This window comes from Phyllostomus hastatus, unplaced genomic scaffold, assembly GCF_019186645.2.
Source record: "Phyllostomus hastatus isolate PE091 unplaced genomic scaffold, TTU_PhHast_1.1 phas_scaffold_46, whole genome shotgun sequence".
In the NCBI taxonomy this organism is placed as follows: Eukaryota; Metazoa; Chordata; class Mammalia; order Chiroptera; family Phyllostomidae; genus Phyllostomus; species Phyllostomus hastatus.
The window spans coordinates 45,244,920-45,272,392 of NW_025334032.1; the positions used below are offsets into that span (position 1 = coordinate 45,244,920).

At 58.3% G+C, this 27,473-nt stretch overlaps 1 protein-coding gene across 1 annotated transcript in view; it reads left to right on the plus strand.

Moving 5' to 3' along the window:
* Positions 1 to 27,473, plus strand: part of CSMD1 (CUB and Sushi multiple domains 1) — a 687,628-nt gene that overhangs the window by 516,225 nt on the left and 143,930 nt on the right. Inside the window, exons 15-22 of the mRNA XM_045821269.1 lie at positions 11,158 to 11,340; positions 12,369 to 12,695; positions 13,786 to 13,980; positions 18,038 to 18,176; positions 20,628 to 20,815; positions 21,596 to 21,784; positions 22,737 to 22,853; positions 24,700 to 24,915. Coding sequence (XP_045677225.1) covers positions 11,158 to 11,340; positions 12,369 to 12,695; positions 13,786 to 13,980; positions 18,038 to 18,176; positions 20,628 to 20,815; positions 21,596 to 21,784; positions 22,737 to 22,853; positions 24,700 to 24,915 — 1,554 coding nt within the window. The remainder of the gene's footprint in view (positions 1 to 11,157; positions 11,341 to 12,368; positions 12,696 to 13,785; positions 13,981 to 18,037; positions 18,177 to 20,627; positions 20,816 to 21,595; positions 21,785 to 22,736; positions 22,854 to 24,699; positions 24,916 to 27,473) is intronic.

Sequence of the window (27,473 nt, forward strand, 5' to 3'; positions counted from 1 at the left end):
CCAGGGAAACGTTGTGTCAATGTGGAAGAGGTGAAACAGAAAAACAGAAGCACTAAAAAGGCGTCAGAAGCGCTAAACAGGCATCAGAATGGACGAGTTCAAAACTGTTTTGGAGCAGAGGGAAAAAGTCTCCATAGGTGCGCTGCAGTGAATGGGGAGCACTTTGAAGGTGACTGAGGTTTAAACCCAGAATAAGTACATGATTTTTATAAGTAATTTCTGGGGTGTTTTGGGGTGCCTCCTGATGTGCAGAAAACACTTCCTTCTTGGATCTTCTAAATTAGCTTTTTCTTGCATGGAGCATCATGGACATAAACACGATCTTCGATTTCTTTTTTTAATTGACACTAAATGCATAACTAATTCATTGTAATTATAATTTCAAACAAATATTTTGACTCATAAGGGAAAAGAGCCATTTTAATAATTAAAAAGAATAAAACCTATTTAAAGAGAAATTGACACCAATTCTGCACAATCACTTCCAGACAATTGAAGAGAGAATACTTGTCAGTTAATTTATGGAGCTCCATTCGTCTGGTGCCACACCAGATGAAGACATCGCAAAGAACGAAATGGCAGACCAATGTCCCTCGTGAATATTCATGTAAAACCCTTAACAAGATATAGCCGACAGCATTCGAATATATATGTAATTATGTGTGTGCGTAAATATACACATATATATTTATGACAAGATGTGGTTTTCTCCAACAACGAAAGACTAGTTTGGTGTCTGAAAGCCAATCACTGTCCTGTTGTAATACGTCGTGCTAAGAGGACAAGGAAAAAGCACATGATGGTATGAACTGATGCGGAAAAAGCATTCGACACAATGCGGCCCCCACGTGTGTCCGTTTCCAGAGCAAAGGTGTCCCCGCAGACCTGGTGGCCGGCCCCCTGGGAACGTGCTTTCTGACCCCTCTGGGGGCCCGGGCGGGGGCCAGGTCGGGCCGGCGAGCTGCGGTGGCACGGCCGTGCCGCTCCGGCGTCTGCCGGGCCCTCACCCCCTCCTCTCCTGCGCGTCCCCTGCAAAGACCCTTGGCGTGGGGCCCAGGGCTCGCCCTGTGACGGGGCAATCTGCTCGTCTCAAGGTCTGTCACCACACCGCAGGGACAGCGGCCCTCCTTCCAGGTGGGTTCACACGCACTGTCCAACAGTGAGGAGTTGGGTGGGTACTTGGGGGGCCACCGTTCCAGCAGCTGCGGCACCCACGGCACCCACTCCTGATGGAAACCCTCAGAAAAGCATGGGAAGAGCGAGGACTGGGCTCCGTCCGAGGGAGAGTGTCCACAAAGACCGTCCACAGCCAGCACTGGGGCTGAGGGGCGCCGCGGGGCGGGGCGGGGCGACCGGGCGAGCGGCCCACTGTCCGCCGTCCGCACTGCGTCCGCCCGGCCCCGGGACCTCCGGCCACTTCAGGCCGGAAGGCGGACAAGCCACACGTGTGGAAGAGCAGAAACAAAGCAGACTCCATTTTCCACTGGCGTTCTGTCTGTCTGGAATGTCCCCGGAAAACCCGCAGAAAAACTGCTAGGACCTGTGAGCCGGTGTGTGCATGGTCGGGCCCACGATCAGCTGCAAAACGCCGCTGTGTTTCTGTCTTCTAGCAAGGAACGTGCAAACACCCAAACCGAAACCTCAGCGTCCTTGACAGTCGCTCAGACAGTGAAACGCCTCCATGGGCATTGGCAGGGCGTGGAGGACGCGAGTGCCGGAAAGTCCGCGGTGCGGCGGGGATGCTGCGCGCGGACCCCCCCTGCAGACGCGGACCCCCCCTGCAGACGCGGACCCACGCAAGAGGCCAGTTCTCCCCGAATGGGCTCCACAGAGTTGCCGTCACTATCTCAGCACGGTTTTTGTTCTTGTTTTTTCTTTTTGGTAGAACTAGACAAGATTATTTTAGAATGTGTGCAGAAAGGCAAAGGACCCGCCGTAGCTAGAGTAAACTGGAAAACTGGTGGGTGGGAGGCGCAGCGGCCCACCTGGAGGACGCACGGGGCAGGGACAGCGATGAGACCGTGAGGCGCGGGTGGACGGGGGGACATGTGGATCGGAGAGATGGCTCCCGGAGCCGGAAACGGACCGCAGGGGCGCGTCCGCCTGGCTTCCGACCAGGTGCAGGAGCAAGTCAATGTGGAAGAACATTCCTGTCGACGGACGGCACTGGATTGCTGGGACGTGAATGTTGAAAACCCTTAATCTGTGTCTTCTACTTTACACAGAAATTGACTCAAAGGGGACGAGAGAGTTAAGCATAAAAGGCAAAACTATAAAGTGTTAGAAAAAGATGGGAGACAGATTTGGGAACTTGGAACCTGGTGAGTTCTTAAACTTGGCACCAAAACTCGGTGCGTAAACTGAAAAGTGGACAGCACAGACCCCATCAGGGCGGAGAACGTCGCTCTGTGGAAGCCGGAGGAAGGAGGGGGAAGACAGGCCGGGTGACCAGAAGATCGTGCTCTCAGACCGCGTGCCTGGGGAAGCACAGGCATCTGGAATACACTCTGAAGAGCTTCAAAACTCAACCAAACACACACACACACACACACACACACACACACACACACACACGATTGGCACCCGGGGAGAAGACGTGCAGGGACCCTCCTGCAAGGTGACGTGCAGGTGGCAGAGAAGCACCGAGAAGCGTGTGCGACAACGTCCCTTCCTGCCCGGGAAGTGCAAATTAACACAAAGCTGAGATGCCCTTCCACACCCGTCGGAATGTCTGTGATGTAAAGAACAACTGTGACCAAACCAAGCGCCACCGGGGATGCAGAGAAACGGATCCTTCCGGCACTGCGGGAGGGGGTGTGAGGGGCGTGGTCACGCTGGAGAGCTGCCCAGCAGATTTGTGGTCTCACGGCAACCAAGTGACCCAGCAGCAGTGCGAATGGGAGTGACTGTAGTGGCTCCATTCCTTGGTGGTGAACACCCACTGGAAGCTGCCCAGACACCCGTCACCACGCGAGTGATCGCAGAAACCACGGTGCCTCCGTGCAATGAAATACGGTTCCCCAATCACAAGGAGCAACCCCCTGACATGCACAGGGCTGGGCGCGTCTGCAGAGAGCTGCGCAGGCTGAGCCGGGAGCTGCCCCCGAAAGGCTGGGAGCTGTGAGATGCCCCGAGAAATGGCACAACCGTGGACCAGAGAACAGACGCGGATGTCGGGGGCGGGGGGGTGAGGGGAGGCCAGCTGGGAGAGGCGGGGAGGGACCCTGGAGCTGGGGGTCCCGCTCTGCAGTTTGTCTGTTTCAGTGTCGATATCAAGGGACGGCTGTTCCCTCGGGGCCGGGTGATGGTTACGGGGCACCTTTCTGTTTGGCTTCTTTCCAATTCCGGTGAACCTGCACTCATCTCAAGATACAAAATCTAGTTAGAAGGGGTAAAATCCCACGGCAGCCCATCACCACATCACAGATGGCGACTGAACACGCACACCTCACAATGTCCACCTGCACCACTTTCCTGTTTAGTGAGCTCTCCCACGGCCCACACGTGTGAGACCCTGCTTCGTTCCGGAAACACGCTTCCGTCAGCTGCCTCTCGTCGTAGCCGGCGGCAGCTCTGCCGAGGCCCCAACCTTCTGTTTGCTTTAACTGCTGCTGGGGCAATCGCTAATGCTATCGATACAGTGTAACTATGTGTGACATTAGCTTTGGATACAATGTAACTACAGGTCATATTATATGTGAAGGTAGCTACTGATACAATGTAACTGTGGGTTGTATTATATGTGAAGTTGGCCATGGGTACAATGTAACTACAGGTCATATTATATGTGGATACAGCTATCAATACAATGTAACTGTGGGTTGTATTATATGTGAAGTTGGCCATGGATACAGTATAACTACAGGTCATATTATATGTGGATATAGCTATCGATACAATGTAACTATGGGTCATATTATATGTGAAGGTAGCTACCGATACAATGTAACTGTGGGTTGTATTATATGTGAAGTTGGCCATGGATACAGTGTAACTACAGGTCATATTATATGTGAAGACATAACCCACGCGGGAGGATGAATGACTTTCACTCAGGACCCGGGGCTGCTGTCTCACTGTTCGCTGGGGGCGTTTCCTCTCACTGGATTCCCTCAAGCGGCTCTGCAAGCTGCTGGGGTTGATTTTACTTTCCACTGTCCCATTGGAATGGAAGTTTGTTTAACCGTGTTTACATATTTCACAGCCTATGGAATTCAGCCCCAGGAAGAGCCAGATCTGTGCACGTTGTCAGAAAGTGTGTTTTATACAAAAGCAAACCCTGCCTCACGGGTGAAATCTCCTGAGTGGAGGCCAACAAGGACGGGGAGGGGCTGGCACGTGGGGAGCCTGTCCATCCCCCAGGATGCTAACCTCGTCCTCGGTAACGGTGGCCCCAGTCAAGGACACATGCACCCCAGGGAGCAGCAGGAAGGATTTGTGTGAGTTCCCCCTGGACCAATGGTATGACCGACCCACACGGTAGCCCTTGGTTCCCACCCTCCCTGCAAGGGATCAGGCAGAGAAAATGAGTTTGCCCTCAGCCTTTGAAGCGTCCGATGCCTGACGACCACAGTCTGCTGAGGAGGATTAAGCTCCACTCTTTAGATGAGCAGCTTTCCAGGCTGCCTGTGTCGGCGCTGCTGCTGCTTATCTTCTTTCCTTTCTCGTTTTTAGCCTCACTCTGTTTTTTAATAAATTTATTTTTTAGAGATTTTATTTATTTTTAGAGAGAGGGCAAAGGAGAGAGAAAGAGGGAGAGAAACATCGGGCATGGTTGCCTCTTGAGCGCCCCCTACTGGGGACCTGGCCCTCAGCCCAGGCACGTGCCCTGACTGGGAATCAAACTGGCGACCCTTTGGTTCCAAGGCCAGTGCTCAATCCACTGAACCACACCAGCCAGGGCTGATAAATTATTCTATATGTGTACATGTGCATACGTATACTGTAACACACTCAGACACCAACGGACTGACACAGAACTACGCAATTGGGCAGCAGCCACCGAGCCCAGCGCCCTGGGTGCTTCTCCGTGCAGCTTCCGTGGCGGGACCCTGCGGCTGTGGCTGGGGCTGCGTGGTTTGGGGTAGCAGCGGTTGGGACTATCAGTAACTCACTCAAAAACTAAGATGAGAATTGTACATTTTGGAGGAGTAGGTGAATAACACCCGCCTACGTGGTCTCATGGCAGGCTCTGTACTGGACATGCGGCTGAGCGCCTCCCTTCCAACTCCCCGGGGCCTCTGCGCCCCGGCTGGGGGACGCAGCCTGGAACCCCTGTCGGATTTTCCCAGGAATCTCTGTGTGTGTGTGTTCCATTTGTCCTGGGCACCCACCCACCTAGGTGTGGGAGGGTCGAGTCATCTGCCGATGCCTGTTTCGTGCTTTCAGAAGCCGCCGGGTTGTCCCCCCCAGAGGGGCGGTGGCATCTCCGTCCCCGCAGCCGTTGACCAGGCCGCCGGCCGCGCTGAGTTCTGGCCGCCGTTCCGTGCGGTCAGCCCGTCAAAGCCCCGCCTTTCTGGCGGGTGTGGATGGACATCCCCCGGCCTCCCCACCATCATCAAAGTGCCCTCCTGTCTTTGGGGGCTCAGCCCGCGTGCCCGCGAGGAGCGAGAGGGAAGCCCGCCCCCACCTTTGCTCTCCGGCGTCCTTGTCGCCGGCTCCCGCCGGGCCGTGTGGCGGTGGGAACGTTTGCTGGAGCTCCGGGGCTGTGGCCCGGACGCTCCTTGCCCTTGGAACCCGCGTCAGGACGCAGCGCCGAGCGGGGCCACCCAGCTGTCCCTGTTCATTGCCACGGGCGTCGTCCCCTTTGCCTTGAAGGACGGCGGGACCCTCCCGGCGCACGTTTGCACGGCATCCGGCATCCGGAGGCCCCCGAAGGGTCTCGTGGGGACTGTCCGGGACTCCTCGAGCGCACAGGCGCCAGCAGAAACCCAGGCGACGTCCGCCCGGCAGCGTGCGCCAGAGGGCGGGTACCTGTCTCCTAAGGACGCGCAGGCCCAGGACACGGCAGACACTGGCGCCAGACACCCTGATTTCCATAATCGCTGGGTTCTTGAGTGAATGAGGCTTAATTTCACTTCTGGGTGTTAAGACTCTTCTGCTTATTACTTCGGGTCTAAGGGTCCTCACCAGCGTGTTCTATCAACCGCTTGGCAGCACAGGCGCGCTCGGCTCGACTCTGAGGGCGACCAATCCGCATGCAGACTTCACCCCCCACACCCCCTGCCCCCACACCCCCGCACCCCCCAGTCCTGAAAGAGCCCCTTTCCCGTCTGAATCTGATTAAACCAGCTTATTAGCAGCCCGGGTGTAGTCAAGACTGTCACGTTCCCGTGACATCTGAAAACATCTTTGAGAGAGAGAAGTGGACTGAACAGAAGTTCCCTGAAAATCCTGAGTTTGCAGGGCCGTCTTAGACACGTTGTTTCAGGTCTAACAAGTCCCATTCTGAACATTTCCTCACAAACCGTGCTGATGGGGAAGGCTTCCATGGCGAGGGAAACAATCTCCATAGGCGAGAGTCGGTGAGCACTAACAAGTCCCTTCCTGTTCACCCTGATCAAACACGTCACTAGTTGATTGTGGAGGGTTTACACCTTCGTTGTAAGTCTTTCCCTAGGAGATCTGTGGAAATGGTTGGACAGCTTCATATTATTGGTGCCATTAGTTTTACTTCCAGGTTATTGCGGAGGAGACAGGGTCACCCATGTATTAGGAGCTTGAGCCCTGAAGCAAGGGGCCTGTGTCTGTCTGCATTTCCAAGTCCCAGCTGCGCGTCCTTGTCGTCGGGGCAGCTCAGGCTGCGGGCTGGGGAAGAGTGCCCTCGGCGGGTCAAGCCCGAGGACGCCCGAGGGTGGTCGGTCACCCCCGGCAGCGTGCAGGGGGAGCGGAGCGGGACACACAGGTCCCGCGTGACTCCGCTGCAGCTCCTGACCCCAGGCCCCTGCTTGTGTCCCTGGCCACAGGCAGTGGGGCCTTGACTCAGTGGTTTCCCACGTGACTATAAAATGTTGCGGGGACACATTTTTAAAAAACCTCAGACTGTCTCGCCTCTGGACGGGCAGGGCCGAGGAACGAAAACAACCTGGTTTTGCCAGGCGTCATGACCTGTGCCCTGGTTCAACCAGGGGACACCACTGCAGGGGACACTGAGAGGCGAGGTGGGCCCCGGCCGGCGAGGGCCGAGGGGGCCTCTGTCCAGCCGACCCGCCCGCTGGCCGGTGGGGAGAGCCGCGGCCGCGGCTGAGCCCGGCCCGGGGAGGCCGAGCTCCCAGAGGGTCACACAGGGCGCTCACAGGTGTCTCCGCGTCCGACGCCAGCCACCTGCGTCCGATCCTCGGGACAGAGTCACGCCGTGTGTGAAATAAAAGGGTGACCGGAAGAACCGCAGACGTCGGAGGAGTCACGGGACGGAATTCTCGGGAGCCGGGGAAGCTCCCTGAGAATAGAACCCCGGTCTCGGGATTCTCAGGTGTCTGCTGATAGGGGTCGCTTCACCCTGAAGCAGTGGCGAAGGAAGAAACGGTGCTTCTTCACAGCAAGAAAAAAAGCACAGCGTTCTCTTCAGTGCGCGAGGAGATATCTCCTGCCCACATCGTGATGCGCTGGTGACACTTGAGCTGTGTGTAATTACCACACCCACGAGGACGCCCACGAACGCACCTTGCTTTCCCCGCTCTCCGGGACCTGGGACACAAGAGTGAAGCTGCGAGTATTTCTGTGCAAGCCGCCTGTTACACAGACTTCGTGATTGTTTTACTGACTTCCGCCCAGCGACTGCAGTGACCGGGCGGCGCAGCCAACCAGTCAGCGTTGTCCCGAATGTTTACTCAGAGAAAACTGAATTCTCAGCCCTGGCTGGCGTAGCTCAGTGGATTGAGCGCGGGCTGCGAACCAAAGTGTCGCAGGTTCGATTCCCAGTCAGGGCACATGCCTGGGTCGCAGGCCACAGCCCCCAGCAACCGCACATTGATGTTTCTCTCTCTCTGTCTCCCTCCCTTCTCTCTCTAAAAAAATAAGTAAATAAAATCTTTTAAAAAAAGAAAATTGAATTCTGCATGAATAGACTAAACTCGGCCACATCTGGTGCTATCAAACAAATGCAATAAACCTTTTTGAAATCGCCGTATAGTTACATTTTGCACTTGCAGGCAAATTGGCTTCCCAGTCTGATAAGGATGTGCCCCTATTTATAAAGAATAAGTACGTTAAATCAAGTATTGTTACTCTTAATTTTATTTTTCAATTACAGTTGACATTTGATATCATTTTGTATCAGTTTCAGGTGTCCAGCAAGGTGGTCAGACAACATACAGTTTACAGACTGACCCCTGGTGTTCCCAGCACCCACCTGGCACCGTACAGGGTTATCCCACTGTTATTGACTCTGTTCTGTGCACTTCTCAGTCCTCCCCCACTTTTCCACCCGCCCCTCAGCCCCACCCCTCTGGTGCCCATAGGTCTGTTCTCTGTGCCCACGAGTCTGCTTCTATTCTGTTTGTTTGTTTTCTTCTTTGTATCTCACACATAAGTGACATCGTGTGGTGTTTGTCTTCCTCTGACTGACTTCTTTCATTCAGCATAATGCTCTCCAGCTCCTTCCAAGCTGAGGCAAAGATCCCCTTCCTTTTTTCTGGCCAAGTAGTATTCCGCTGTGTGACTGTATCCCAGCTTGCTTGTGCCCTCCCCTACTGGTGGGCCCCTGGGCGGCTTCCAAATCTTGGCCGCTGTGAATAATGCTACAAAGAACACAGGGTAGGGGTGCTCATACTGTTTCAGATTGGTGTTTCAGGATTCTTAGGACCTGTTCCCAGAGGTGGAACCCCTGCGTCAGGAGGCAGTTCCATTTTTAACTTTCCGAGGACCCTCCATACTGGTTTCCGCAGTGACTAAGTCATAAAATGTTTGTTCTGAAGGACTGTGGGAGAGTCTGCGTTTTCATCAGCCAGGAGTGCCGGTGGTGCGCCCAGGCAGACCACGTGCCGGCTCTCCCCGCGAGGCGCCGGTGGGCAGAGCCACGGTCCTGTCCGGCGGCCGCGCCGGCCCGCCCCGACGCACAGAAAACTGGACGAGCAAGTGCCCAAATGCGGCGCCTCCTCGTCGAGCGACATGAAAAAGCAGCCGCGGAAAGCGCTTGCGTCCTGCCCCGCTCAGCGCCCGTCCGCGGCACCACGTGGTACTCGCAAAGCCCGCGCAAGATGTCTATCTCAGGAGATGCGGCGAGGCTAGAACACTTACCCTGGGTGTCATGTAGTAGGAACTATTCAGTCACGTTGAGTAGAGACACTGAACATAAAGTACGTGTCCTAGAAAAGGGCACGTGTCGCCCATCCAGCCCGGAGAAAAACGGGCTGCGAGACCCCGCGGCGCAAGGGTCGGGTTTGCGCTCCGGGGCCGGTGACGGAAGGCGCGCGGAGCGCGGTGAACACGGCGGCGCTCGTCCTGGTCCAGTCAGTGTCTTCTTGGGAACAAAGTGGACAACGGGGCTGGTCACGTACTAAATCTGCTCCCTCGTTTCTGAAATTAAAATTGGCCTTTTTCCTCGAATACGCACGCCTTTCTCTTCCTTGGGGCCAGCCATGCAAACACGCTGTGCGGTCGGCGGTGGCCCCGGAGTTGGAGGCGCACAGGCCGCAGCGCACCTGTAAGCTGCCGCCTGGGCCAGCCAGAGGCGCCTCGCGGCTTCGTGGGCTTTGGGGCAGAATTCGGAAAGAACGGAAACCAATAAAACGACTCTCGCTTCTTACCCAATTCAAGATTTTTCTAGCTGTGTAAAAAGCATTCTAGTAACACTCACATTTTGTCTAAATGAGCATGTTTAAATTTATCTTTCTGTAACTCCCAACGTATTCCCCAAATAATTTAAAGACACCTGTTTCTACTTTCCTCCCTGAAAACTAAACACAAAGTGGCCAAGGACTCGGCCGCGGCGCCGGCCGCCCCCGGCGGGCGTGCGGAGGGGCCTGTGTGCGCGAGGCGGCCCGCGCCCTCCGCGGCGGCGGATGGATTTCTGGGCCCGCGGACAGTCGCGGACAGTCTGTTCACACCAGAGCCTGCTGGTCACGGACCGGTGTCAGTTACTCGCGGGAAGTGAGGCGTGGGCCTCACGCCCAGGGCGCCGTCTCCTGGGAAGGCGGGCTGGTCGGGGGTACGCGCGCCCGTCGGCCAGTGACGGGGCGGTTTCTTCTCTGCGGCTGGCTGCGCCCCGGATTCCGGTCAAGTTCGTCCCATTTGCAGCTGCGTCTGCAGAACGCTCTGCTGCACTTTAACGTTTAGCACGGAGGGTGTTTGCTAAGGACCCCCGACCTGGGGCCCTTGTCCTGTCCGACACGCCCCCCATCGGCCCCTTCCCCTCGGACTCCGTCTGGCTTCCCACGGCCCATCTGCCTCTGAAATTGCGTTCATTTCAAATATTTTGGGTTTTGCCTCCAAATGTTGCCACCGTCAGGAGAGCATGGATTTTGTCGCCTTCGTCTGCTCACCTCACTGCCCAGACCAGGGTCCGCGCGCAGCCGGCCTCCCGAGAGCAGGCTGTGCCCGAACAAATACACCGACTGCCGGCGCTGCTACGACAGTCCGCGCAGCTCACGTCGAAGGCCGGGCCACGTTTGCCTTTTCTGTGGAGTCTGGTGCCTCTGCGCCCGTATTTCACGTTCTAATGAAAAGAGGTGCGATTCTGCGTGTCTTGTCTTTAAATCTGGAGACATGTGTGTATTCATGCTGTTTCGTAAGTGAGTGTTAGCACGCACTAAAGGGGGAGCGCACCCCGGCGGACGCAGGGTGCGAATGCTCGGCAGCGAGCGAACAGTCTCGCCTGCGCCGTTCGCGACGGGAACCACGTGGGTCGAACGGGGCTGCTGTTTGCGGTCCGGGGACACCAGTGGGGACAGGCAGCCAGTGCGTGGCCTGGAAACATCCGCGTCGTCAACACCTGGTGTAGCCGCGTGCGTCCCTTACAAGACCTTTCTCTCCAGTTTAAGTGTCACCTTCTCCGGCTTCTGTCACTAACTGTGGGGTCAGCGGAGGAAGGACCCTTTTCCAAAGCGCTCGTGAGGGCGGCGCTGAGACCAGCGAGCACAACGCACGTGTCCGTTTTCGGAACCGTCAGCGCTGTTCCCTGCGGGTTGTTCACCGTCCGCTCGTCTCTCCCGTTTCCAGAGATCGAGAAGGGGGGCTGCGGGGACCCCGGCGTCCCTGCCTACGGGCGGCGGACGGGCAGCAGCTTCCTGCACGGCGACACGCTCACCTTCGAGTGCCAGGCCGCCTTCGAGCTGGTGGGCGAGCGAGCCATCACGTGCCAGCGCAACAACCAGTGGTCCGGCAACAAGCCCAGCTGCGTGTGTGAGTGTCGGCGGGCACCGCCCCCTGGCGCGGGCGCGGGGGCGGGGCGGCTCCCTGAGGCACCGACCGGCACCCGGGGGTCCTCCGGCTCCCCCTTCCCTGGGGCCGGAGAGGCACTCGCGGGGGACAGCCGTGGGGAGCCTGGGCGGACCGTGTGGGGCCGTGTCAGCAACTGCTGCGTCCTCAGAGCGCAGTGTTGCGACCGGGACAGGAGGGCTTCAGGGGCCATTTGCAAACGGGTTTGTAGCTACACACAGCCGTGGCCAGGAGATCCAAGTGAGATTTTGTGGGGTGAGAAGCAGAACCACTCCCTAGAAGTAAACCCAACAGGCGTTTTCTACAGGAAAGAAAAAAAGTATATGTATATATATGAGTGTATATATATATATATATATATATATATATATATATATATATATATAAACACATGTGTATGTATTCATGTCTGTGTATTTATATAAGACTTTAAGTGCACATTCTTAAAAGTAAACTTTCCGTAAGATTTTCTAGCGTCCACCCCGAGCGTGGTCTGCCTCTCCGAGGCATCATTTACCGGCAGTTACACTGTAGCTGATCGAACAAGTGAGCAGTGCGCCCAGGGCGCACGTGAGCCGCGCAGTGCCCGGCGTCGGAGCAGAGCGACTCCAGCCGCTGCTGGTCTCTGCAAGTTGCTCCTGTGACACAGACAGAGCTTTCCACGCTGACGGTCCGAAGGCAGAGACGCGTCACGGGAGTGTCACTCTCCCCCCCCGTCTCAGTCCCCTGGAGGGACCAGGTTCCCATCCAGCCTGGGCAGGGTTCCGTGCAGGCCCTGCTCTGTGCCGCGTGTGATGGAATGTTCTAGTTACAGCAGGGGGCGAGAGAGCACGGGCCGCGGTCCATAGTTAGCCATTGGAAGAGCCGGTCAGGCGGGCTGGGGGCGTGGGGCAGGGACGGTTTCCCCGCCCAGGGGCCCCGAGATCCATCCGCGCCGGGCGCCGGTCCCGGCGCTGCAAACAGCGCCGGGACACCCATCCGTGTCTCCGCAGTCTCCTGCTTCTTCAACTTCACCGCGGCCTCGGGCGTCATCCTGTCCCCGAACTACCCCGAGGAGTACGGGAACAACATGAACTGCGTGTGGCTGGTCATCTCGGAGCCGGGCAGCCGGGTGCACCTCATCTTCAACGACTTCGACGTGGAGCCGCAGTTCGACTTCCTGGCCGTCAAGGACGACAGCGGCTCCGACGTGACCGTGCTGGGCACGTTCTCGGGCAACGAGGTGCCCTCCCAGCTGGCCAGCAGCGGGCACGTGGTGCGCCTGGAGTTCCAGTCCGACCACTCCACCACCGGCCGCGGCTTCAACATCACCTACACCAGTGAGTGCGCCCCTCCCCCGCGCCCCGCGCACCCGCCCCCACCCCCCCCCGGGGGAGCAGCCGCGGGACATGGAGGCTGACGCTCAGAGGGGCTGTAATCCTAATTAACAGATGACAATGGCTGGATTGTCTGTCGTCATCCTGGTAACCTGAAAACACACTACACTGTTCAGGTTAGCGGGTCGGTCACTGCTATAGTAAGGACTGGATCTCACAGGCCTGCTCTTTCTTTCTGGCCAGCCTTCCTTCCTTCCTTCCCGGCCTCTCTTCCTCCAACCTGTCCATCCACCCATCCACCTACCTATCCATCCATCCGTCCACTCACCACCTGTGCGCCCCCTATGCACAAACCAACCAACCAACCAACCAATCACAGTGCAGGAGCCAGGGCTGAGGCGTTGGGGCCGGCCCCTCCCGAATTCACCAGTGCGGGTCTCATACTCGCCCAGTGACTGGGATGAGACAGCTCACTTTTCTTTAACTCCAATTCCTCACCTGCAACACAGGTCGTATTTAAGAACATCCACTCAGATGCATCGTTGAGGGAATCAGGCAAGATTATGATGTGACCCACGAGTTATAGTTCATGGCCTCCCGACTTCCCCTAGGCTGGGTGCCTCCCCTAATGAGCCGGTAACCCCGGGGAACGGCCTTGGCATCTCTCCAGCTGTAAACAAAGGCGGTCGGGCTCCCCCGACCATCAGAGGAGACTGCCCACGGGAAGGACATCAGGGCAAGAACCGGGAGTCTGGCCAAGATGCGCCGCCTGAACCAAGATATGAGGAGCACAGCCAGGCTGTTAGAGGCTCACAGACACCAGTCACTTCTGTGTGTGTGTGTGTGTGTCTTTCTCTCTCTCTCTCTCCCCCTCCCTCTCTACCCCTCTCTCTCCCCCTCTCTCTCTCCCTCTCTCTCTCTGTCTCTCTCTCTCTCTCACACACACACACACACACACACACACACACAGTGTCTCTCCACCAGGGAACGGGTGACTGGAATCTAGGACCACAGGCAGCGTTGTCCGCAGTTCCCTGTCTGTTCCGGACGCCCGTGCACTAACAGTCAGGTGCGTGTCCCTCTCCCTCCGCAGCGTTTGGCCAGAATGAATGCCACGACCCCGGCATCCCCATCAACGGGCAACGCTTCGGGGACCGGTTCCTGCTGGGCAGCTCGGTCTCCTTCCACTGCGACGACGGCTTCGTGAAGACGCAGGGCTCGGAGTCCATTTCCTGCACGCTGCAGGACGGGAACGTGGTCTGGAGCGCCGCCGTGCCCCGCTGCGAAGGTGCGTCCCGAGTCCCCGCCGCAGGCGCCCCCCCACGAAGGCGCCACCTCCCTGGGGCAGCCCATGACCGAGCGCGCAGACCGGGGGCCCGGACGACAGAGGTCGCGGTCTCCCAGGCCCGGGGGCTGGGCGTCCGGGTCCTTCAGGGGCTTGAGGGAGACGGCAGGCCAGGGCACTCGCAGCTGCTGGCCGTCTGCTGGCCACCTCCACAGTGCCTTTCTCCCCGAGGGATGCGTCTGTGCCCCGACGTCCCCTCCTTCTAAGGACACAGGCATATCGGACGGGGCCCTTGCCATGTCGCCTCAAATAGTGTCCTTGTACCAGGTCACTGCATCACCTTATTTCCAAATCATGCCACGTTCTGAGGTTTGGGATCAGAAGTTCAAAATGTGAACTCAGGGGGAACAGAATGTGAATGGGGGGCAAGCCACGGGAGGAGTGGGTTCTGGTGAGCCACCGTGACCTCCTCCTCCTCGGTGGAGCCGGCACAGGTGCGGCTGAGTTTCCGCTTGGCCTCCTGGCTCCGGTTACCTGTGTCAGGAAAACAACAAAACAAAACAGCAGCAACAACGAGGAGGACATTGATTCCCTCTCACGTTTACTAGAGTGAAATAAGTTTACCAGAATACCGACTCCCACCTTCCTCAGGAGCACAGTTCAAGCACAAAGAGTGAAGAAAAGCTTTTTAAAAAAAAAGCATCTCCAGCAAATGCCCCGGAAGTTCAGACTGTGCACAGTGACCGTGCGGCGCAGTTTCAGGGTGACAGTGAAGGGGGGCGGCACAGAGACTCCCCACAGACTGACTCCCTGCCCCCCACGCACGCCCTCCCCCACTGCCGACATTTACCGAGTTCGGGACCGTTGATGAAGCGGCTACACGGTGGGCAAATGGATACGGACACATGGCGTCCGAACTGTGACACACGAGTTTGGAGCCGAAGGTGAAACACTGACTTTTGTCCACCGCGTGGGGGAAGGTATCAGCCAACCGACAGGATGTGTTGTTGGCGAAGCCGTGGAGAGACGGCGTTTCCCGGCTGCGCTCTGGAGGCCGAGAAATCGCAGCATCATCGTGGTGGAAATTTATGCAACAGGTCTCAATTCTTTCTTACCCTTTGAGCCATAAACTGTACTTCAGGGCCCATAACACAAGGACATCGCCGAGAGGCTGTGAAAAGGCTTTCGTTCAAGAATGTTCTGGGCAGCGGTACCTATTCCGGCCCGCGCTAGAAAGAACCACATTTTGAACAACAGAGAATCGGGGACATCCGTAAACCAGGATAACTAAGCGAAGACCGCACCCCAGAGGGGCTTGTTGCGGGTAAGCCCGGGTGACACAGCCACGTGGGTTGTGACAAGGCATTCTGGAAATTCACACATGCACAGTTTTTTAGAAAATGAGAAGAGAGGTTCACTGGAAAGTGCCCATCGCGTTTACGGGTGGTTTTTACCAACGTTCATTGGCATTCTCTCAGGCGTCTTCAGTCAGGGGTGTCCCTTCTGTCATGAACACGTAGACCAGAGTCACACATCGGGCAGAACCTGCGGTGGAGGAGGCCCCTCCCCTCCCTGGAGGGACGGACCCCACCTCCCCAAGACCCAGGGTCTGGAGGGGAAGGTGGACCCTCGCCTGCCGACCAGGGCGGCGTAGCAGGTTCCTCGCAGGGCGGCCACCTGTCCGGCCCCCAGCCCTTCCCTGAAGTTTCCAGCGTCACCTTAAGGACCAGCATTATTTTAAGTCAGCGTTGGCTGACTCTGCAAAAATTACCGGAAGGTGGCCTGGTTTCCACCCTTTCGTGAATTGTGACGACGACTTGGTGGACTGTGAGCACCCCCCAGGGGTGGGGAACGCATCGGTGGAAGGGCAGAAAACAGTGGACGAATTTTTATTTTACCCATTTTACCATGTATTTTGAATGTACGGCCTCCGTGTTCTGCATTTTATCGATGTTAGTTAATGGCCGGGTTATTGTGAGTGATCAAACACCATCTCGCCAGCTGAGACGAGACGTCTCAGCCGCACTGCGGGCTCACCGTGCTCGCCGCCCTCCTCCTGCCACCTGCCACAGACACGCGCGGTGCCCGTGAGCTCCGGCAGGTGCGCCCCTCGGCAGTCGGGGAGAGGACAGGACAGACGCCAGTGGCAGGTGACAGTTCGAACGGCGTCAGAGATGGTGAGAAAGCACCGTGCCGCCTGAACGAGCCGTCCCCTCGCTGTCTGGAAGAGGCCTGTGGCTGAAGTTCAGTGCAGACCCAGCTGCGGGCTGTAGACGAGGAAACCCTCAGCACAGAGGACGAGTTGGCAGTGAAGGATTTTTACAGTCGGTGTCACCGAGCACAGGTGCCCGAGAGAGGGCAAGTGGACGGGGCAGGGGCACTCTGATGACCGCTGGGCAGGCGCCCCCATCGGAGCCCCCGCTGGAGGGAAGAGAATCCCGCCGCAGAGCCTGTGCAGGGGCGGACGTGCCCGGCGTGGAGCAGAAAGACAGAAACTAGATTAGAGTGCTGCGCTGAGAAGAATCTGCGTGGGAACCGGCAGTTCAGCGCACCAGCGAGTTCTCTGTTCCTGTTGATGAAACAGACAAACCCCCTGTGATTCTGATGCGGAAACTGGCGAAAAAGAGCCGTATGGGAATTTAGCCACGTCATCACGGACAACGACGTTGTGTAAAAAGCGACAGCCTCACAATAAAGCAGTTGCTTAAAAATCCAGGATGTGTATTTATTCCGGCAGAGTCTTCTGGGGGCCCACCCATGACAGGGGAAACCCGCGTGGACGAACGGTGTCTCTGTCCGCGTCCTGCCGCTGAGCCCACTCAGGCTCTCCAGCCCGGCTGCACGTCCTCGGCTCGCGAGGGCCCAGGGGAGACTGACTGCACACGAACGCGTCACGAGCCCCACGGCAAGGAATCTGTAAAGTGCAAAGGAAACTGGCGATTTCCTAGCAAAGCATCAACTACTTAAATTAAAAGTGCAAAGCGTGCGTGAGCAAGCACCACCGAGAGGCCTCCTGAGGGAAGGCTGAAGGTGGACAAGGACCCAGACACCAAAGGCTGCCCGAGCCGCTCACTGTCCGTCGGCCACAGAGGGGGTTGGTGTCGGGAGCTCTCCCCCGAACACGGATGCGGTGGACTGAGCCCCGCATGGCATTTTGTAAAGCCGGGGTCGACAGAGTATATACCCAAGCCAGTCATCTGCATCACAAACGAGGCCATGGAAACAGTGCGTGTGGTCCAGCAGGGCTTGTTTAGGGTTGCAGTGCCCGGTACCGTGTCTGTGCACGCAGCCGGCGAGCCCCGGGAGGAGGGCTCTGGGACACCTCACTCCCAGGTCCGCATCTTGTCCCCACGCCCGCGAGCACGGGGGTCTCTGTCCGCCAGCCGCTCCGAGGTGGGGCCCCGCCCAGCCGGGCTCCTCTGCCTGCCCCCGGGGGGCGGTGAGACCTGGCTGGGGCCAGTGAGGGTCGGCGGCGGCGGCACCCCGCCCCGGCCCCAGCTCCCGACATCATCGCCTGATGCTTTAGGGTGTAATTAGGTCGGTGTGCTCCGCAGAGATGAGTTAACGTGTCCATTTCAGCAGGACAGAGAGGGGTGCACGTGCTCAAGGACACTAAGGTACACAGTGAGGTGCAAAGACGGGACACTAGTAAAAAAGCCATGTGCGACAGCTCAGGCACATTCCACAAGACAGGACAACTCACAGACCGTGGAAAACTTTCCTAAAGGAAACGAGTTTCTGCGTTTATGTGGGAAACGAGACTTTCACAAAATACTCATCATGCAGATTCAGAAACAGCTTACACTTCAAAACAGTTTTTACATCTGTGTGTGCTGCATGTCTTTCCCAGACGGCATGTCCGGACAGCTCCCTAAACATGAAACACGTGTGCTCACATGCTTCCTAGACACGCAATGAGCTGCGTGTACTCGGGAGTGAGCTGCGCTCCAGCCCTGGCAGACGGCAGCCCCCCGGGGGCGCTGCCCGTGCTGGGCGGCGGCGGTGGAGGCGTGAGCAGCGCCCGCGGCCCCCGCCTCGCTGACCCCTCTCCCCCTTCCAGCCCCGTGTGGCGGCCACCTGACAGCGTCCAGCGGCGTCATCATGCCCCCGGGGTGGCCAGGGTATTACAAAGACTCTTTGAACTGCGAATGGGTCATCGAGGCGAAACCGGGACACTCCATCAAAATAACGTTCGACAGGTAAGGAGAAACCCTTTTCTTGCTTCATTTGGACCTAATGACCGGTGCAGGCTGAATGTTTTTATTCACACAGTTCTGGAAACTTTGAAACAGGTCCTCATTGGTTCCCCCAAAGGAGTTTACATATAAATAGAACAGGCACCTGCCCGAAAAGTTTCGTCCTGGAGCCTCAGCCTCTGAGTCCCCAGCTGCTTCAGCAGGGGAGGTCCCGGGCCCCCACCGCCCGGCTCCCGGGGCTGCTGGCCCTCGTGCGGGGGGCCTGCAGGTGGGACGCACTCCACTTGCTCGGTTGCGCAGGGCCCCTGCTTTGGACGGAGCAAAAAGCTCTGGGAGGCGAGGAGAACCACCCTTCTCTTCCGGTGGCAGCCGCGGGTCCCTGGAGGCGGCTTTAGTCCCCGCAGCCGCAGTGACAGATGGGCGGCCTGTCAATCAGCCTGCCCATCGTCTATGGGCGAGAGCCCTGGCGTGCCGGCTGGCAGAGCCACTCGGCGGCGCGTTTGACAGCCCGAAAAACTCGTGCTCTCCGAACGTCTCGCAGCGAAACATGTCACCTCCTGTCTCCAGAAGTAGATCGAGTGGAAGATCAGAAACCGAAAATGTTTGGAACGAACCATGTGCTTTAACATCTAAGGAGGCACCGTATCTGGTGTTGCGGGCTCAGTCTTTCAGGGGCGTTTCTCCGACGACGAGTGACCGCTGCCTGACTGGGCAGGTCCTGGGTGTTGATACTCAGACACCGTGATGTCTCGAACACAGATAAAGAAAATTGCTATTTCATTTCTGTTGTCACCCACTGTCTAATAACTGAGGGTGACCATACAGAGAAGGTTTTGAGCAGGAGGTGCATGATCTCGTAGTCACTCTTTGCATTTGAAGTCACAGTTTCTGTTACTCTTTGCTTCGGAGGGACAATAGTAGCCTCCGCAGGATTCTCTGCGGGAGTGAAAGGACACTTTGTGTCTGCCGCGCTGGAGAGAGGCCCGTGCCCGCCCCCTTCCTCCTGGGAGCTCCTTGCCCTGCAGTCTCTCCGCCCCTGCTGCCCCTTGAGAAAGATGCGAGAACTCCGTGCAGATGTTTCCAGTGAGGATTATTCTGTGCTTGTCCAAACTTTCGGAGTTTGAGTTCAGATAACTGAGAAACCGCAGGGTTGCAGAGAGCACTGAAACAGTGAAGGATAAGGCTGCCCGATTCAACCCAAACGCCCAGCCCGCGGGCTCATCCAGCCCTGCCACGTGGTGCCCTGTTGTCTGAACCCCTCTTCAGGGGGGATGGGGGGGGCAGGGGCCCTCCTGGGTCCGTTGGAAGAACACGCAGTCGTGCATTCGCACTGGGAGAAATCGGGGCTGAACGGTGAGCCGGGTTCGAGTCTTTCCTCTGTTCATCTTGGCCGGCGCATTGCCTCCCTCCTCCTCCCCACGCACACGCGGACGCACACGCAGACCAAGCGCAGCGGTGGGCTGTGCGGTTTTCCTCCGAGCGAGCCAGGCCCCCCACGAGCTCGCGGCTCCCTGGGGCCCGCCGGGCCCTGGAACCAGGCCAGCTCCGCCGGCTCCGCCGGGTGCGTTGGCAGGTTATCTCGGTGCCTGCAGCGGCACCTCCCTGGCCTCCGGGAGGACCCGAGTGGGAACCGCTGTGTATAAACCTCCCGCCCCCACTTTCCAGAAGCTCAAGTCCTCCTCGGAAGACAAGTGAAGCACTTTCTGGAATCCTCTCTCCCTTTGCCAGTCTTGAAAGCAGCGCCCGGTTGCTGCAGCGGCGCTCGGCTTGGTCTCCCCAGACCTGCGCCGGCTCCCGCGGCCTCCGAGGCGGCGCGGACTGATCCGCGCCAGGAGCGTGGGCGCAGCGGGCTGTCCCCCTGCAGGAGAGCGGATCCTGCCGCCCTGCCGGTTTCTGGGCGTCCCTGGCCGCGCCACGCAGGCGGCGGTGAAAACGATCGAGTTTCACTATCGTTGATTAGGGATCTAGCCGTCCTCCTGGTCTTTGAAATCACTTTTTATTTCACAATTACAGTAGCCATACCGCACGATGCGAGTTTCAGGTGCACACTCCCGTGACCCGCCGGGCAGTCAGCCCCCCAAATCCCGCCTGCGCCCCCACACCTCACAGAGCTGCCAGAAGACCGTCGACTGCTTGCTCGTGTGTGAGGGCTGCCCCGGCGGAGGGCGGGCTTGTTTTGGAGCCCGTCGCCGCCCCGTTTGGAGCCTCTGACCTCCCCGACGGGGCACGCGGTGGGAGGGCGGGGTGCGGGGCGTGACTGGACTTGCAGAAAACGCGCTGCTCTTGAACACCCCGGGTGTCCAAGTTCATGTAAGCACACGGACCTGCGCCTACGTTGTCTGCGTTGCGGGACACGGGTGTTTCACCGGTGGACGCGTGCAGCCGTTGCAGGGGTGCCTGAAAGTTAACAGGCCACGCGTTTGTTGCTCTTCTGACCGACGCCCACGCGCGCAGGTTCCAGACGGAGGTCAACTACGACACCCTGGAGGTGAGGGACGGGCCGGCCAGCTCGTCCCCGCTGATCGGCGAGTACCACGGCACGCAGGCGCCGCAGTTCCTGCTCAGCACCGGGAACTCGCTGCGCCTGCTCTTCACCACGGACAGCAGCCGCGCCAGCGTGGGCTTCCTCATCCGCTACGAGAGTGAGTCGGGCCGGCCCAGAGCCCTGCGCCCGGTCCCTGCGTGCCCCCACCCCCCCGTGCGTCCGGTTCTCTTGCACCCCGTCCCCTGCGCCCCGTCCCTGCGTGCCCCCACCCCACCCCCGTGCGTCCGGTTCTCTTGCACCCCGTCCCCTGCGCATCTGCCTGCAGTGCCCCCACCCCACCCCCGTGCGTCCGGTTCTCTTGCACCCCGTCCCCTGCGCCCCGTCCCTGCGTGCCCCCACCCCACCCCCGTGCGTCCGGTTCTCTTGCACCCCGTCCCCTGCGCATCTGCCTGCAGTGCCCCCTGCGCGCCACGTCCCCACGTGCCTCCAACCTGGTGCCGGGGGAGCCCAACGGGCTCAGTCCCGGCGCGCAGGGAGCTCTGCCCCGCGTGACCCCGAGAACTAGCTGGAACGTAAAATGCTAAAGGAGGGGGGCAGGGGGAGACACGGAGACAGAACCTGAGACAGGACTTCGACTTCGTTCAGGGCGCTTTGACTGACTTTCAAATGAAGGACAGTGAGATCCAGAGTGAGCGGGATACTTCGGTTGGCACTCTTAAGTACCAGCCGGTGAACAGCGGAACAATGTACATCTCCACGGAGAGCGCGGTCGAACCGTGGGATGGTACAGTGTGCGCACGGATACATCACTGGAGCCACCGGCGTCCTGCCCGGGACTGACCACGCCTGCGGGTGTTTCCCGCGGGCCGCGGCCCGGGTCTTCTTTCCCCGCCGCCCGGGCAGGTCCTGACGCGGTGTGTCCCCTCCGGGCTTGTAGGTGTGACCCTGGAGTCGGACTCTTGCCTCGATCCAGGGATCCCCGTGAACGGGCGGCGGCACGGCAGCAGCTTCGGAATCAGGTCCACCGTGACCTTCAGCTGCGACCCCGGCTACACGCTCAGCGACGACGAGCCGCTGGTCTGCGAGCGCAGCCACCAGTGGAACCGCGCGCTGCCCAGCTGCGACGGTAGGCGGCGCCCGCGGGGCCGGCTCGCGCACGAACGCGGACGCGCGCGCACTTAGCTGGTGTGCAGGGCAGGTGTGCTCCAGGGGCGGTAGATACAAACGGGAGGCGGAACTCCTCGCGCAAAGGTGTTCTAGGCGGTAGAGCGCGCGTTCAGAACGGAGCCGCGAACTAGCATGGGCTGCCCCTTCAGCTCTGTCCCCCGACCCTCCGACGTGCGGAGCTGAGGTGCACACGCAGCTCGGCACACGGCACTTGCGGAGGCAGCGCGTGAGGCGCGGTGGGAAACGTGCAGGTCCCACCTCCGCAGCCCCGGGTTTCCTCCGGTCCGGGACCTGCCTCCGGCAGCCGCCGCTGCTGGGCCCTCACAGCTCGCCCGGCTGCCCCTGACCTCGGCCCTGAGCTGCTGCCGCTGCCGCTGCCGCCTCCTGGGTCCGGTCTGGCGCCCACACCCGCACTCACCGTACCGGGTCCGCCCTGGTCCCCTCCCTCCTCCTCCAGACCGGTCCGTGGAGCGCAGGCTTGGGTACCCAGTGCGCACGCCAGCGTTTCCGCCCGGATGACTGGTCAGCATCGGGTCTCACGTGTCCGTCACGGACTAGTTCTCGGTCAAACCGACTGGTCCCAGAATCTTCCTTCACCCCCTCAGGCACGTCACACTCGGGCTTAAAACCTCCCGGTCACCCGCTCCTCCTTTCTGGTCGCGGTGCCCGAACGCCCGCGGGGAAGGAGGAAGCCCTCCTGGCTCCACCCTCCAGCCCCAGCCAGGCCTGGCCTGGCCGCCGCCCTCCACCGCCACTGCGCGGTCCCTGTCCAGGGTGCTGACCCCTCCGTCTCGCCACCCAGCCCCGCTCTCACCGAGCAGCCGGGCCAATCAAAGGCCCCTGGAAGCGTATCTGATTCTAGCTGCCGCTGTGAACCGAATGCTCCAATAACACTGTCTTACTGTTTCAAGCCCTCTGCGGAGGCTACATCCACGGGACGAGTGGGACGGTCCTTTCTCCGGGGTTCCCAGACTTCTACCCCAACTCTCTCAACTGCACGTGGACCATCGAGGTGTCCCACGGAAAAGGTAAGAGCCCGGCGCAGACTCCAGACGCACGGCCCAGTTCTCGAGAGAGAGGCGAGCGGAGGAGGGAGGGGGCGGATGTCCGGATGAGCGCGATAACAGACCTCGTGGTGCGTGGTGTGGTCTGTCTGTTACTGTTTGTTTTCACGAGACTTGAGAAGGTCCGAGGTCTTTAAGTGGTGAGCGCTGCAAGCGAAGGCCGATTCCTTGTCTTCCTCTCTGGTTACCAGCTAACCTGGCTTTTCGAGCTTGAGTGGGGCCTTGAAAGTGGGGTATAATGGTGAGGAAAAGGGGCAGAGATTCTGTAAGATGTGGGTATCGGTTAAACGGAAGGAAGTAAGAAGAAGTGAACTAAACCTCTGATTTCCGTGGTAGATCTAGGATACCTATTTGTACGGGCGTGTTTTCTGGTTGCCCAGGACCGTCCCTCGTGATAAGTCGCTTCATTCGCACAATCCAGTGAGGACCTGCGGAGTGGGTTATACTCACTCACTCACTTGATGGGCAAGCACGGTGCAGACCAGGGAAATGTCCATTTTGTACAAGAAAGGTAGTTTACGAACATTCGGTTTAGGAATGGGTCTTTTTTTTTGTTTGTTTGTCTGAACTTGCTGTTTTTCACAGAGTAATCTGGAACTTTGGTCACATGAGCATTATGCAGACTCTGTCTCCCCACTTAGACATGAGCCCTGCTCGATGCTAAACTGATGTATTTAGTTTCGTGTGCCGAGTTACAGTATGCCCTCGGGAATGCGTGTTAAAGAGAGTGTGGCCTTGAAGGGAATTAAGAGTAAGGAGGAAACAAAGTATGACCCACCAAGGTTTGGTCGTCATAAACACAAATGTCTGTACCCAAAGAAGTTACTCATAGCTAATGCTGCTGACTTGGCCCTGGGGACGGAGAAGCAATCCTCCGTGGGCGCAGTTCGTGGGGGCACGTCAGCCTGGGGGCCCGCAAACTGGGGTTCGGAAGACGTCTTCCCTCAGGTGTGTAGGTTTATGCGCGGGGCGCCCGAGCAAAGCTCTTCTAAAGGACATGTGTTTAAAGTAAACAGGAGAGCTGTCCGGTCCGTCCTTTCTTCTGCTGTCCCTCGGGACCGGGTGACCGTGTCTGCCGGCAGCCTGCTGTCCGCCTCCTTCCCCGTCTCGCTGCCACAGTATCTCTGTGCAGCATGTGTGTCTGTATTTCTGTCTGTGTCTGTAGGTCTGTAACTGCATCTACATCTGTGTCTGTATCTGTATCTGTATCTACACCTGCATCTGTATCTCTATCTCTATCTGTATGTCTGTAACTGTATCATCTCTATCTGTACCTGTATCTACATTTGTATCTCTATCTGTATCTACACCTGCATGTGTGTCTTTGTCTGTATCTGTATCTACATCTGAATCTATGCTTACATCTAACTTTATACTTCTATATTCTTCAGCATTTATTCATTTTTGCTGTTCCTTCTGCTTATTTCTCTCATTCCTAAACCCACTCTCTCTCTCCCCATTGTCTGTATCTTCATTTTTAAACTTCAGGGTTAGGTGTACGTGTTAAGACTGAATTCCGATTCAAGACCGACGTCTCTGAGCCCAGAGGAAAGGGTCCCTGGGCAGCTGGGCTCCCTCCCCCCCCCCATCTGCCTGGCTCTCATCTCTCCCTCTCCCTCTCCCTCTCTCCCTCTCCCCCTCTCTCTCTCTCTCTCTCCCCCCCTCTCCCCCCCCTCTCCCTCCCTCTCTCCTTCTCCCTCTCTCTCTCCCTCTCTCCCTCTCTCTCTCCCTCTGTCTCTCTCTCTCTCCCTCTCTCTCTCTCTCCCCCCTCTCCTCCTCCCCCCCTGCCCCTCCCCCCCCGTCCCCCCAGGCGTTCAGATGATGTTCCACACCTTCCACCTGGAGAGCTCTCACGACTACCTGCTGGTCACGGAGGATGGCAGCTTCTCGGAGCCGGTGGCCCGGCTGACCGGCTCGGTGCTGCCGCACTCCGTCAAGGCGGGCCTGTTCGGGAACTTCACCGCCCAGCTCCGCTTCATCTCCGACTTCTCCATCTCCTACGAGGGCTTCAACATCACCTTTTCAGGTGTGCCGGGCTCTCCCGATGGAGGAACAGTGCCGTGCGGGGTGGGGGGGATCCGTGTGCAGTGCGTGGGCCTGGGGGTGTGACGGCAGAGAAGGGGCGCCAGGGGATTGGCACTGGTTGTCCGGGGAGGGGGAGGCTGCGCACCCCGGGAGCAGGAAGGCGTCTGCGGGCACCCACAGGCGTCGGTCTGCAGGTTCTCGGTGGACAGGAGGCGCACCGGCACCTTCTCCGGAGAAGCCCTCCCCCTCCACCCCGGTCGTCAGCTCGGTCAGGAGCCCCGCGGGGACAGTCGGTGCCTGTCGGGAGGCGTCCTCGGGGCTGCTGTGCTGCGGTCATTTTGGCCGCTGCCCTCCGGGGGCCGGTGCTGACCCTTCACCTTCAGGGTGAAGAACATGTGAACGCACGCAACTGAGGACGCGTCTCTGCTTGACCCTAACGCAGACACACGGTGACAAAGTGGTTCCCAAAACCGAGTAGCCTCTTCCTTTCTAGTTACCGGACACGGATCACGTCCGGGAGGGATTTAGGTTGCTCTAGACACTGTCTGTGTGGGTTCAGTGGTTTCGTTTGAGTGGTTCCACGAATGGCATGGCTATTTTTCACGGATGAAACGACGCAGACCCTGACCTGATCGAACACGTACGACACAAACCTAACACCACAAGCACTTGCTGTTCACAGAGCACACGGTGGCCAGGCGGCCGCCGGGCCCCAGGGAGACCCCGGCCAGCAGGGAGGGCCTCGCCGCTCCGGCCGGGCATCGACGTGCATCGGCAGTGCCAGGGTCCGATGTCCTGCTCACTCGGCGGCCCCACCCCTGCTCACGGGCGGTCTCTTCCCCTCCAGCTCCCCGCACCCCTCCCCGAGGCCTCACCCGCTCCGCAGAGCCTTCCCTACCACACCCAGTGTTCATCGCGGCTCCTGCTCGACGACTGCAGCTCTCGGTGGGAGGGTCGCCGCGCTCCGTCTTTGTGTTACCCGCGGCTTTTCCCCGTGTCTTACCCATCCTGGGCATTGATCGGTGTCTGCTTAATTGCTAAGTAGCGCATCATCATTAGCAACATACCAAGTAAAATTTTTCTCTCCGCTTTGGGGAGGTGGCATTGACCAGTTGAAATAGCATCTAAACGAAGGGTTTCTGGTGGATTTTAAGATGCCCTGAACTGTTGTATACTTCCTGTAATCAGGACCCATTGCCATTTATTTTCATCTGACTTTGTTGACTTTCCCTGGGGTTTCATTGCATTTGTGGGGCTTTTAGGGTGGGCTCAGACCACTTGATTTCTTGCACATTCGCCGTAATCAGCGGTAATCATAAAATCGGCCACCTCTTACATGAAAGACATAAATGTCCCCAGCACTGACACCCAAACCCTCTCTCTATAGACTCTCCCTCAGCGGGGCTCAGTGAGACCCTCCCCCCGCCCCCGACAACCAGTGCCGACCACCTGGCGCCCCTCAGCCAGGTTCTCACCCTGAGAACGAGGCTCCCTCTGTCCCTTCCTGCATCTCGGTCCAAAATGAACTTGAACAGAATCAGCAAGGACAGAAGGTGTCAGGGATGCAAGCCCACGATCTCCTCTGTCCAGGGGCGTCCAACCTTTTAGCATCTCTGGGCCACGCGGGGAAAGAAAGAGTTGTCTTGGACCGCACATTAAATGCACAAACACCAATGAAAACGGATGAGCAAAAACAAGGTTTTCAGTAAATTTTCGGCTGAGTGTTGGGCCGCATTCACAGCCGTCCCGGGCCGCGGGGGGCCTGCAGGCTGCAGGTGGGCCTCCCCTGCCTTAGCACCCAGGCCTTCCTCCCGAGTCTGCGCGGCTCCCGTCTGTCCTCTGTCCGCATCGCCTGTGCCCGGACACTGTCCCTCCCTCCCTGCCCAGAGCTGACCAGCAGCCTTTCCGTCACCAGAAATCGAGTGCAACTCTGGGGCTTTCTGCTTTTATAAACTCGCTGAAAAACAAACAAGCAAACAAGAGCAAAACCCACTGTTCGGGGTCTTCGTAGCTTTGGGGGAGGTTTGAAACCCTGATAAACGGTGAAATGAGCAGAGGAACGGTTTTGAACCTGGGGAACAGCCTGTTTGCCCCTGGCGTGCAGGGCGTGACCTGAGGCACCCGGGTCCCTGTCACCGGTGCTGCTCCATGGGCTCAGGGACACACACCTAACAAAGCAACACACCTTCGACTGCCCGGGCAGCTTCAGGGCGAACTTGTCCTTTGGGTGCGCCTGAGGAACAACGCCGTCGAGACGGTTTTCTCTTGGAGGGGCTGCAGATTGTCCCCAGTGACACGCATACGATGCAGGCGGTGTTTTAAGGGTTCACGTACGTAGTGACTTCGTTATGGAGCGTTTGCCCTCCCGGGTACTTCCCTGACGTTTGTGTGAAATCAGTACACTTTCAACGGCAGTGTTTCCCTGTTGGTCCAGTTTATGTGTCTTTCCTAGACGGTTTTATTAATGCGGCTCCCCCGAGTGTGTCTCCCCGCGAGTCCCCCGCAGACGCCGAGGGGCACAATGTGGGCCGCATTCTGCACCCCTTCTGCACCCGTCCC